Source organism: Aulonocara sp. 'chitande type north' Nkhata Bay, linkage group LG1 (genome assembly GCF_057382095.1).
Source record: "Aulonocara sp. 'chitande type north' Nkhata Bay isolate Kocher_YH1m ecotype deep benthic linkage group LG1, A_spYH_male_GT1.1, whole genome shotgun sequence".
In the NCBI taxonomy this organism is placed as follows: domain Eukaryota; kingdom Metazoa; phylum Chordata; class Actinopteri; order Cichliformes; family Cichlidae; genus Aulonocara; species Aulonocara sp. 'chitande type north' Nkhata Bay.
The window spans coordinates 41841738-41853833 of record NC_141344.1 but is presented as its reverse complement, the minus strand read 5'-3'; the positions used below and the strand labels follow the sequence as shown (position 1 = coordinate 41853833).

At 40.3% G+C, this 12096-nt stretch overlaps 2 protein-coding genes across 2 annotated transcripts; both read right to left on the bottom strand.

Moving 5' to 3' along the window:
- Nucleotides 1-810: 810 nt before the first annotated feature.
- Nucleotides 811-3130, bottom strand: LOC147339613 (uncharacterized). The gene has a single exon (XM_086296829.1). It carries the CDS (start codon nucleotides 2693-2695, stop codon nucleotides 1226-1228), a length of 1470 nt encoding a protein of 489 aa, XP_086152955.1. The 5' UTR covers nucleotides 2696-3130; the 3' UTR covers nucleotides 811-1225.
- Nucleotides 3131-6242: 3112 nt separating this feature from the next.
- Nucleotides 6243-9484, bottom strand: LOC147339612 (uncharacterized). Its single transcript, XM_086296840.1, has one exon. It carries the CDS (start codon nucleotides 9065-9067, stop codon nucleotides 7625-7627), a length of 1443 nt encoding a protein of 480 aa, XP_086152966.1. The 5' UTR covers nucleotides 9068-9484; the 3' UTR covers nucleotides 6243-7624.
- Nucleotides 9485-12096: the final 2612 nt, after the last annotated feature.

The window sequence follows — 12096 nt, the reverse complement described above, 5'->3', positions numbered from 1 at the left end:
CAGCTGGATACCTTTTCACACACACCGTGACGTCAGACACACTCACTTCTGCTTAGCGCACAATTTCACTTCATTCGTCAACCATCCACACACCACGTACTGCCCAATAAATACTTTGCAGTGTATTTCACCCTTGGACTTCTTTTACGTTTGCGGCAGGAAACGCGACTTACTCCAAAACCCAGGCTACGTGTACACAACAGATCACAGAATTCTAGTTTCTAGGTATGTGTGTGCATGTGAGTGTGTGCATGTGTGTGCATGTGTCTGTGTGTGTGTGTATGCGTGTCCATGTGTGTGTGTTTTTGGGGATGCATTTGTGTGACCTCCTGCTCACCAAAAGGGTCATAAAGGCAGGACGTTTACTAAAGAAGAAAACAGAACCCTCACATAGGCTGTGCCTATAATAAAAGACTACAGCCTCCCCCCACCATTCAACAGGCTGGGGAGGGGGTCACAAACACAGGGATGTGCTTTTTTTCATGTATTCATGTCCAGGTTTGTTCATGTTCATGTCAGGGTTCTTCATGTTGTGTTTTAGTTCACCCAGTTTAGGTTAAAGTTTAGTTTTGCATCAGTTTGCCTTGCCCCTTTCTTTGTACCCTTCGATCAGCCTTATTGAACTGCTGGAGTGATGATGTCCTATGACAATGAGATTATCACATGACATTTTTGAATGGGGATATTTCTTTTGAACTGTTTTCAATTTAACGTAATATTTAAGTGTTTCTTAGTTTCAGACTAGTTGGTTAGTCTATTTCAACGTTTTAAACCATGTCCCAGGGTTTTTACTTCACCATTGATGGGGTTTTAACAAGCAAATAAAAGACAGAGCTTAAATCTGTAAAGATTAGATGAAAAATACTCAAAGGATAAATTCAATTGGTTTATTATTTTGTTACATAAGTTGAAAAAAGTAAAACAAGTAACTACAGAAACAACAAAAGAAAAGTTAAACAAGTAAATGAAGGGGGGAAAGGAGGAGGGGAGAAAACCCCAACAATCCCCTCTGAGCAAGCACGAGGCGACAGTGGGGAGGAAAAACTGCCTTTTGACGGGCAGAAACCTCCAGCAGAACCAGGCTCAGGAGGGGACAGTCAACTGCTGGGACTGGTTGGGGGGGGGGGAGGGTGAAAAAAGATGAAGAAGGTGGAGAATATGTGTTAGGGGGGACAGGAGAGGTGCAAAGTAAGATGGGGCACAGGTGGAGGAGGACGAGGCTAAATCATTTGAATAAGCGGCAGAACCAGCCTTTTTTCTTCTTTTTCGGGTAGTTTTCCACGAGCTCGTTCTCCAGGATAAGGGTTCTCAGCTGATCGTTTGTTTCTGCATTCTGCTGCTCGAGTTGCTGGCATCTTTGCTTCATTTCTTTTAAGGTTGCTTGTTTTTTTCTAAGCTTTTCTTGCTTTTTGTTGTGCATCTCTTCTAACAGCTCGTTTTTTCTCTGGATTTCTTGACTCGTACGCTGCAGGTCTTCATGTATTTTCTCCTGTTGTTGCTTTTGTGCCTGCATTTCAATTATTTGGCTCTTCAAGTCATTGGACTTCAACAACATCTCATTAATGACCTTTGAGTGTTTCCTCTTCATTCCATCAATCCTACACTGCATCTCTGAACATCGTTTTTCCAGTATTTCCTTTTCTCTTTGCAGTTCAGGAGTTTCATCACAAAGTTCTAGCAATGCTAGATTCCTTCTCTCAAAGTCCTGGATAATACGTTGTTCTTCTTCCTGTTGCTTTCTTTCTTCAAGAAGCTCTTTATTTTTGCGCTTTATTTGACCAAACCTGACTATCAGATTGTTGTACAATTTCCGTGTGGCTTTGAGTTTGTCCTTCATTTGTATTTCCTTTTCTCTTTTCAGTTGAAGTGTTTCCTCATATTCTTTATTATAAAATTCTTGCAATTCTAGATGCCTTCTCTCAAAGTCCTGGATAATACGTTTTTCTTCTTCCTGTTGCTTTTTCTCTTCAAGAAGCTCTTTATTTTTGCGCTTTGTTTCACCACACTTGACTTTCAGATTGTTGTACAATTTCTGCATGGCTTTGAGTTCGTCCTGCATTTGTATTTCCTGTTCAGTCTTCTGTTGGTGGATTTTTTCAATTGTTTTCTCCGCTGCATTGAGCTTTCCTCGAAGCACCTGATTCTGTTTCTCAATGTTTTGGAGATCCCACTGTATCTCCTCAATAGTAGCTTTCTTTCCTTGAAGCTGGGCAGATGTTTCTTTTAATTCAGCACTCTGTGTTCCTGATGAAAGAAAACGAGAAAAAATCTTCTCTCGTCCTTCACCAAACTTCACTCCCGAGCCCTCGTTGATCATTTTTATATCAGGCTGGCGTTGCTGTTTTTCTTCCAGGTCTTTATTTCGTGCTTCCAGTTGTCTGCACTTTTCCACTAGTTGAAGCTTCTCTTCTTCAATTTGTTTAATTTTGTAATGTAGGTCAGATTTTTCCTTCTGACTTTCCTGTAATGTTCTTAGGACTGATAAGACACCATCCGTGGTAATTTCTCCTGAAGAGATTGGCCGCACAATTTCTCCTGGAGAGATTGGCCGCACAATTTCTCCTGGAGAGATTGGCCGCACAATTTCTCCTGGAGAGATTGGCCGCACAATTTCTCCTGGAGAGATTGGCCGGCCAGAACACAAAGGACAGGCAGCATAATCTTTTTGTCTTTGTTGGCCTTTTCGTGGAGGCATGTTGGAGCCCGTGCACAGTGACTCTGAAAAGGCTTAGAAATATTTCCAAATGGATCTCTGGTCGAACGTTTGAAGGCTGTGAACAAACTGATTAATTGCTGCTTCTGACCCCTATTTATAGACTTCAGATCAAAGGCAACATAGTCCTTGTGACATCATCACTCCGTAAGCCAATCAGATTGTCACATGACATTTTAGAATGGGGATGTTTTGTTTTAAATTGTTTTCAAATTTAACTTTAGTGTTTCTTAGTTTAAGACCAGTTGGGCCAACACTTTCAGGCTGCTCACAAGGTGCAAAATGGCGGTACCTGCTCCACGTCACGGGTTCTATTTATGGACTCACCTGGCAACTTTAGTGATGTCACTGCTGATGTCACTGTTGGTGTGACCTCATGACTCATTCATGCTATCTGAACTGTGGTGTAATTATGAGGTCACAGGGGGACGTGAATTTATTCACAAAGTTGATAGAGAGTTTGTAACTCAAAGACGCAATGATGCAGTCAAATCATTTGGAATTAAATATCTCTGTCAGTGCGCCCCAGGGTGGCTGTGGCTACAATGTAGCTTGCCGTCACCGGTGTGTGAATGGGTGGATGACTGGATGTGTAAGGTGCTTTGGGGTCCTTAGGGACTAGTAAAGCGCTATACAAATACAGGCCATTTACCATCTGTAAATTACAACATTTAGAGGGTTCTGACATCACAGTCATCTTTCTGACATCACATCCAGTCTCTCTGCTGTGATGTCAAATATCAATGCCAGACTTGCTTCTCTGCTGTGATGTCAAATATCAATGCCAGACTTGCTTCTCTGTTGTGATGTCAAATATCAAGCTGAAGTCTATGTATCACGTGTCTCTCCCATTTTGTAGAATTTGCGACCACAAAGTCTGGGTTCTTTTCTAGGTCAGCTCTTACTCGTTCTGGTAGACCTGCCAGATTCATCTCTCTGTTGTGATGTCAAATATCAATGTTTGACACAATTTCGGACCATCTGCTCAAGCCCAACAATAACAAGCATTGCCCTGGTGATTGAGGATCAGATTGTCCTCAATGACGTCTGTGATTTCCCTAATGCAGTTGCACTTTTTCTTGGACTCATCTATGCACTTAACCTGGACTATCTAAAGGACTTAAGGTACACTTTTGAAGTAATTCAAAAGGTGTTCGTGGGTCTTGGTACTCAGTGCTCTGCCTGGGGTTCATGCTTTAAAGAATAATTTGCTGAAACGGTGGGCAGAAAAGTGTTCGTGATAACAAAATCTGTTCTCATGCTGGGTTTTTTTTTAAGTAACCCAGTGCTATGATTTGACCATGATTTGGTCAATAAAGTCATCTTAAAAGTCACTGCATACACTTCAGTAATTATTTAATTTATTTCTTTTTATATTCATACTAGAAAAAAAAGCAATATCTGACTAATATTTCATATTATCAGTTCCATTGATATCGTACAGATAAAAATATTGGTAACAGCATTGTTTGTTTCTGTGGGTATGTTCTTGGTATCTTAGCAGTTCTTGTCATTACCGCTTGATTATAGTACACCTGAACTATCCAGTGCTGGCTCTGCACTTAGGATGTATCATGATTTAATAGTTAGTTAGTTTTTATTTTCATGTGCTATGAAACAAGTGTGTGTTTCACTTTACATGTTTGAACCTTAGGGGTGACACAGGACTTTGTATTGCTAGAAAAACTTAAAGAAACAGAATAAAACATTTTCCCATCGTAAAGAAAACTCCCTTAAAATATGGACAATAACAAATCTCTGTGTAAAAGAACAGTACCAAAAAAGATGTGTCACAGTTTCTGGATGATCCCCACAGAAAGTACAATTAGTATTTATGTCCCTTTTAAATTTGACCATGTAGTGACTGGCTGGATAACATTTATGTAGAATTTTAAAAGAGACTTCTTTCACCTTATTTATGTAGCCCTGTCTGCAATTATTCGGGCTTGCAGTATAAAGAAAAAGTCTACTGTTATAAAAAGTGGTTAAAATATAAATAGTTGATAAAAGGTTTAAAAATCAAATGCAAGTACAAATGTATTTCATTTACAGTTAAGAGTCCAATAAATAAAAGGGTTTCATGATTTAGAGTTCATTTTCTGTGCACACTAAATATGTTGGGGTGTAACCTAAGCTTATTTACCCATCTAATGTCAGTTATCTCAATATTGTATTGTCATTGGTTGTTGTGCTGACGAGCCAGTCAATGTCACTCTTCTCTGTTATGGGGGCGGGACGAGTGGTAACAGTTTGTGTGAATCTGTGGGAGCGGACACAGAAGCTAAGTCCGAAGAGAGAGATGTCGTAAGGCAAACGTGGTGTGGATTTTGCATCTAAGTGTATCATTGAGGTCGACTACCCGTGGTCCTGATATTACTTATTTGTGATCTGCAAGAGGTAAATGAGACTGTGTGCCTTGACATTTGTACTGTAACTATTCGTTATAGTGATGCTAACTAGCGACTTGCTAATTAGCGCAGCTTACCGCGTTATGTGCTGTGATGCCATGCTGTATGTTTAGCTCTGTGATTTTCAGTCAAAGCATGCTAATGCTAAATCGTTATGTGATAGCATTTGGTATTGTTAGCTCAAGTGTTTTAATATGTTTAGAAGCCGAGGGACGCTCTGAAAGGAGAGGGAGAGAGAGGTTTCTGCCCGGATGGACCCTGCTATTTCCTCGCCCCTGACTGTTTTCTTACCCCTGAATGTCTTCACTACTGGTGAACTAACTGCTAACTGCCCGTTTCTGATTGCCCCACTAACAAACTCATTGGACTTGTGAGTACTAACTGGAACTAAAGTGCACGTATTTTGTTTATTGCTCAGTTTGAGTGAAGCGGCCATCAGTTTTAGGCCTCACCGCACCCGAACTTCGAATCAGGCCTGCAACAAGCACTGTGCTACCGGTGTAGTGTGGACAGGTTAAAGTGTGTGTGTGTTTGTGTGTGGGGGCCCACTGTTACAAATTTAGTTTAAATTGAGTAAGTGTTGTAGTTTTAATCAAAGTTATTATCAAAGGTTGAAATTCATCCCTTTTAAAGGTGTGAGCTGTTGTAACTGAAATAACAGTTGGCACTAAAGAAAGAGGTATTTTGTGTTGATAATCTTTTATTGAAAATCCATGTAGTCACATTTACAGTATTTTTGTTTGTTCATTTGAATTCAATTCATTTTATAAAAGTAACTGTTTATTTTATTCATTTCTTTTTGTCTAAACAAATACCCGGTGAGGGATAAATTTGTGTAAAATACAGTTGTGGTGGTCCTTATTAGTTAAATTAGAGGGTATCAGGTATCATTACTAGTAGCACTACGAACCCAGGCCCAGTCTCATTGTACTACATACTCTAGCTTTACCATAGCTACGTGGGACCTGGGTTACATTTACAATCAAATATTTATGGGGGACCATCCAGACTGTCTTCCACTTGATATCTGTTTGCACTATAATATAATATAATACATCATGTTGCTATTTAATGTTTTTTGTTCGTGTTGCAGCTGCTCTGTGAGCCAAGCTTTCGTTGTCTAAATTCAATGGCAATATATCTCTGCACCACACGATAGCGATAGACACAGTCTGTGCTCTGCTTCCGCCACCAGTCATCTTTAAATCTTTTTTTATTCAATGAAACCTTTATTTAACTGTCCATCTCGCAGCATTACTTAAAAAAATCATATTTAAATACAAAAATTAAATACATGAACGACAGTAGTAGAAAATTGATAAAATAACAGCAAATAAATATATTTACAAATGATAGCAACATCAATGGAATAAAACCATGAACACCAGCAGCAGGAGAAAGAGGCCTGTATCTACATTATTACTCTGGCAGCTCAGTCTCCATACAGACAGGACACGTTGCAGCGTAATTGCAGACAGGTGCGTGGGCCTGAGCTCCGCCCCGGCAGAATGACGAGTGGAAGAAAGCAGCAACACAATAAACATATGTAGCCTTGCGGAGCCGGCCGGGCAGACACCGAGACCGTGACAGAGTGCAAAGATTTTATATGTGACAACACACAAAAAAACACAACAAAAATCAGAATGTGTTTGTGATTTGGATTTTTATTTAAAGGTGGAAGCTTTTTTCTTTTCTTTTTTTGCCAGATTAGACATTGTGATTCGTTTCATTGAAGTATACTTTAGTTTTTTTGTTTTACTTTGATGCTATAATAGATGTGCATCAATTTGCATCATGGCAAAACAACAGTCTCCTCAAGCTGCTTTATACTGTAAGGTGAAAACACTACAGTAAAAGCCAGAAAACCCCAACAATCCAATGATCCCCTTTTGAGCAAGCACTGGGCGACAGTGGAGAGGAAAAACTCCCTTTAGGAAGAAACCTCCGGCAGAACCAGGCTCAAGAAGGGACGGCCATCTGCTGCGACCGGTTGGGGGTGGCTGGGCAATCTCAGTCCACGAGGGCCGGGGACACCGGCCCTCGTGGACTGAGATTGCCCAGCCATGATATAGGGAGACAAGATGAAGTATACTTCTAATGGCCTATTTTAGCAGTTAATTTTTAACAATCAACTGGTGGTAATCCATCATCAGAATTGAGGAAAGGTGGTGTTGATGGAGACTCTACAGGAGGATTCACTGGTACAATTCCTCTTGGAAGTGGCGCTCTTTCTTCTCCAGCCAATTCACTTTGGATATAAATCTTTCCCGTTGCTTTTTTGTGGAGTGCAGTTTCTCTTCGTGCGCCACCTTTTCAGCCAGTGGTGAGGAAAAACTGCCTTTTGACGGGCAGAAACCTCCAGCAGAACCAGGCTCAGGAGGGGACAGTCAACTGCTGGGACTGGTTGGGGTGAAAAAAGATGAAGAAGGTGGAGAATATGTGTTGGGGGGACAGGAGAGGTGCAAAGTAAGATGGGGCACAGGTGGAGGAGGACGAGGCTAAATCATTTGAATAAGCGGCAGAACCAGCCTTTTTTCTTCTTTTTCGGGTAGTTTTCCACGAGCTCGTTCTCCAGGATAAGGGTTCTCAGCTGATCGTTTGTTTCTGCATTCTGCTGCTCGAGTTGCTGGCATCTTTGCTTCATTTCTTTTAAGGTTGCTTGTTTTTTTCTAAGCTTTTCTTGCTTTTTGTTGTGCATCTCTTCTAACAGCTCGTTTTTTCTCTGGATTTCTTGACTCGTACGCTGCAGGTCTTCATGTATTTTCTCCTGTTGTTGCTTTTGTGCCTGCATTTCAATTATTTGGCTCTTCAAGTCATTGGACTTCAACAACATCTCATTAATGACCTTTGAGTGTTTTCTCTTCATTCCATCAATCCTACACTGCATCTCTGAACATCGTTTTTCCAGTATTTCCTTTTCTCTTTGCAGTTCAGGAGTTTCATCACAAAGTTCTAGCAATGCTAGATTCCTTCTCTCAAAGTCCTGGATAATACGTTTTTCTTCTTCCTGTTGCTTTCTTTCTTCAAGAAGCTCTTTATTTTTGCGCTTTATTTGACCAAACCTGACTATCAGATTGTTGTACAATTTCCGTGTGGCTTTGAGTTTGTCCTTCATTTGTATTTCCTTTTCTCTTTTCAGTTGAAGTGTTTCCTCATATTCTTTATTATAAAATTCTTGCAATTCTAGATGCCTTCTCTCAAAGTCCTGGATAATACGTTTTTCTTCTTCCTGTTGCTTTTTCTCTTCAAGAAGCTCTTTATTTTTGCGCTTTGTTTCACCACACTTGACTTTCAGATCGTTGTACAATTTCTGCATGGCTTTGAGTTCGTCCTGCATTTGTATTTCCTGTTCAGTCTTCTGTTGGTGGATTTTTTCAATTGTTTTCTCCGCTGCATTGAGCTTTCCTCGAAGCACCTGATTCTGTTTCTCAATGTTTTGGAGATCCCACTGTATCTCCTCAATAGTAGCTTTCTTTCCTTGAAGCTGGGCAGATGTTTCTTTTAATTCAGCACTCTGTGTTCCTGATGAAAGAAAACGAGAAAAAATCTTCTCTCGTCCTTCACCAAACTTCACTCCCGAGCCCTCGTTGATCATTTTTATATCAGGCTGGCGTTGCTGTTTTTCTTCCAGGTCTTTATTTCGTGCTTCCAGTTGTCTGCACTTTTCCACTAGTTGAAGCTTCTCTTCTTCAATTTGTTTAATTTTGTAATGTAGGTCAGATTTTTCCTTCTGACTTTCCTGTAATGTTCTTAGGACTGATAAGACACCATCCGTGGTAATTTCTCCTGAAGAGATTGGCCGCACAATTTCTCCTGGAGAGATTGGCCGCACAATTTCTCCTGGAGAGATTGGCCGCACAATTTCTCCTGGAGAGATTGGCCGGCCAGAACACAAAGGACAGGCAGCATAATCTTTTTGTCTTTGTTGGCCTTTTCGTGGAGGCATGTTGGAGCCCGTGCACAGTGACTCTGAAAAGGCTTAGAAATATTTCCAAATGGATCTCTGGTCGAACGTTTGAAGGCTGTGAACAAACTGATTAATTGCTGCTTCTGACCCCTATTTATAGACTTCAGATCAAAGGCAACATAGTCCTTGTGACATCATCACTCCGTAAGCCAATCAGATTGTCACATGACATTTTAGAATGGGGATGTTTTGTTTTAAATTGTTTTCAAATTTAACTTTAGTGTTTCTTAGTTTAAGACCAGTTGGGCCAACACTTTCAGGCTGCTCACAAGGTGCAAAATGGCGGTACCTGCTCCACGTCACGGGTTCTATTTATGGACTCACCTGGCAACTTTAGTGATGTCACTGCTGATGTCACTGTTGGTGTGACCTCATGACTCATTCATGCTATCTGAACTGTGGTGTAATTATGAGGTCACAGGGGGACGTGAATTTATTCACAAAGTTGATAGAGAGTTTGTAACTCAAAGACGCAATGATGCAGTCAAATCATTTGGAATTAAATATCTCTGTCAGTGCGCCCCAGGGTGGCTGTGGCTACAATGTAGCTTGCCGTCACCGGTGTGTGAATGGGTGGATGACTGGATGTGTAAGGTGCTTTGGGGTCCTTAGGGACTAGTAAAGCGCTATACAAATACAGGCCATTTACCATCTGTAAATTACAACATTTAGAGGGTTCTGACATCACAGTCATCTTTCTGACATCACATCCAGTCTCTCTGCTGTGATGTCAAATATCAATGCCAGACTTGCTTCTCTGCTGTGATGTCAAATATCAATGCCAGACTCGCTTCTCTGTTGTGATGTCAAATATCAAGCTGAAGTCTATGTATCACGTGTCTCTCCCATTTTGTAGAATTTGCGACCACAAAGTCTGGGTTCTTTTCTAGGTCAGCTCTTACTCGTTCTGGTAGACCTGCCAGATTCATCTCTCTGTTGTGATGTCAAATATCAATGTTTGACACAATTTCGGACCATCTGCTCAAGCCCAACAATAACAAGCATTGCCCTGGTGATTGAGGATCAGATTGTCCTCAATGACGTCTGTGATTTCCCTAATGCAGTTGCACTTTTTCTTGGACTCATCTATGCACTTAACCTGGACTATCTAAAGGACTTAAGGTACACTTTTGAAGTAATTCAAAAGGTGTTCGTGGGTCTTGGTACTCAGTGCTCTGCCTGGGGTTCATGCTTTAAAGAATAATTTGCTGAAACGGTGGGCAGAAAAGTGTTCGTGATAACAAAATCTGTTCTCATGCTGGGTTTTTTTTTAAGTAACCCAGTGCTATGATTTGACCATGATTTGGTCAATAAAGTCATCTTTAAAGTCACTGCATACACTTCAGTAATTATTTAATTTATTTCTTTTTATATTCATACTAGAAAAAAAAGCAATATCTGACTAATATTTCATATTATCAGTTCCACTGATATCGTACAGATAAAAATATTGGTAACAGCATTGTTTGTTTCTGTGGGTATGTTCTTGGTATCTTAGCAGTTCTTGTCATTACCGCTTGATTATAGTACACCTGAACTATCCAGTGCTGGCTCTGCACTTAGGATGTATCATGATTTAATAGTTAGTTAGTTTTTATTTTCATGTGCTATGAAACAAGTGTGTGTTTCACTTTACATGTTTGAACCTTAGGGGTGACACAGGACTTTGTATTGCTAGAAAAACTTAAAGAAACAGAATAAAACATTTTCCCATCGTAAAGAAAACTCCCTTAAAATATGGACAATAACAAATCTCTGTGTAAAAGAACAGTACCAAAAAAGATGTGTCACAGTTTCTGGATGATCCCCACAGAAAGTACAATTAGTATTTATGTCCCTTTTAAATTTGACCATGTAGTGACTGGCTGGATAACATTTATGTAGAATTTTAAAAGAGACTTCTTTCACCTTATTTATGTAGCCCTGTCTGCAATTATTCGGGCTTGCAGTATAAAGAAAAAGTCTACTGTTATAAAAAGTGGTTAAAATATAAATAGTTGATAAAAGGTTTAAAAATCAAATGCAAGTACAAATGTATTTCATTTACAGTTAAGAGTCCAATAAATAAAAGGGTTTCATGATTTAGAGTTCATTTTCTGTGCACACTAAATATGTTGGGGTGTAACCTAAGCTTATTTACCCATCTAATGTCAGTTATCTCAATATTGTATTGTCATTGGTTGTTGTGCTGACGAGCCAGTCAATGTCACTCTTCTCTGTTATGGGGGCGGGACGAGTGGTAACAGTTTGTGTGAATCTGTGGGAGCGGACACAGAAGCTAAGTCCGAAGAGAGAGATGTCGTAAGGCAAACGTGGTGTGGATTTTGCATCTAAGTGTATCATTGAGGTCGACTACCCGTGGTCCTGATATTACTTATTTGTGATCTGCAAGAGGTAAATGAGACTGTGTGCCTTGACATTTGTACTGTAACTATTCGTTATAGTGATGCTAACTAGCGACTTGCTAATTAGCGCAGCTTACCGCGTTATGTGCTGTGATGCCATGCTGTATGTTTAGCTCTGTGATTTTCAGTCAAAGCATGCTAATGCTAAATCGTTATGTGATAGCATTTGGTATTGTTAGCTCAAGTGTTTTAATATGTTTAGAAGCCGAGGGACGCTCTGAAAGGAGAGGGAGAGAGAGGTTTCTGCCCGGATGGACCCTGCTATTTCCTCGCCCCTGACTGTTTTCTTACCCCTGAATGTCTTCACTACTGGTGAACTAACTGCTAACTGCCCGTTTCTGATTGCCCCACTAACAAACTCATTGGACTTGTGAGTACTAACTGGAACTAAAGTGCACGTATTTTGTTTATTGCTCAGTTTGAGTGAAGCGGCCATCAGTTTTAGGCCTCACCGCACCCGAACTTCGAATCAGGCCTGCAACAAGCACTGTGCTACCGGTGTAGTGTGGACAGGTTAAAGTGTGTGTGTGTTTGTGTGTGGGGGCCCACTGTTACAAATTTAGTTTAAATTGAGTAAGTGTTGTAGTTTTAATCAAAGTTATT

Bases quoted from the DNA above. Each gene is read 5' to 3' on its own strand.
- LOC147339613 (XM_086296829.1), bottom strand. From the start codon at position 2,695: ATGCCTCCACGAAAAGGCCAACAAAGACAAAAAGATTATGCTGCCTGT.
- LOC147339612 (XM_086296840.1), bottom strand. From the start codon at position 9,067: ATGCCTCCACGAAAAGGCCAACAAAGACAAAAAGATTATGCTGCCTGT.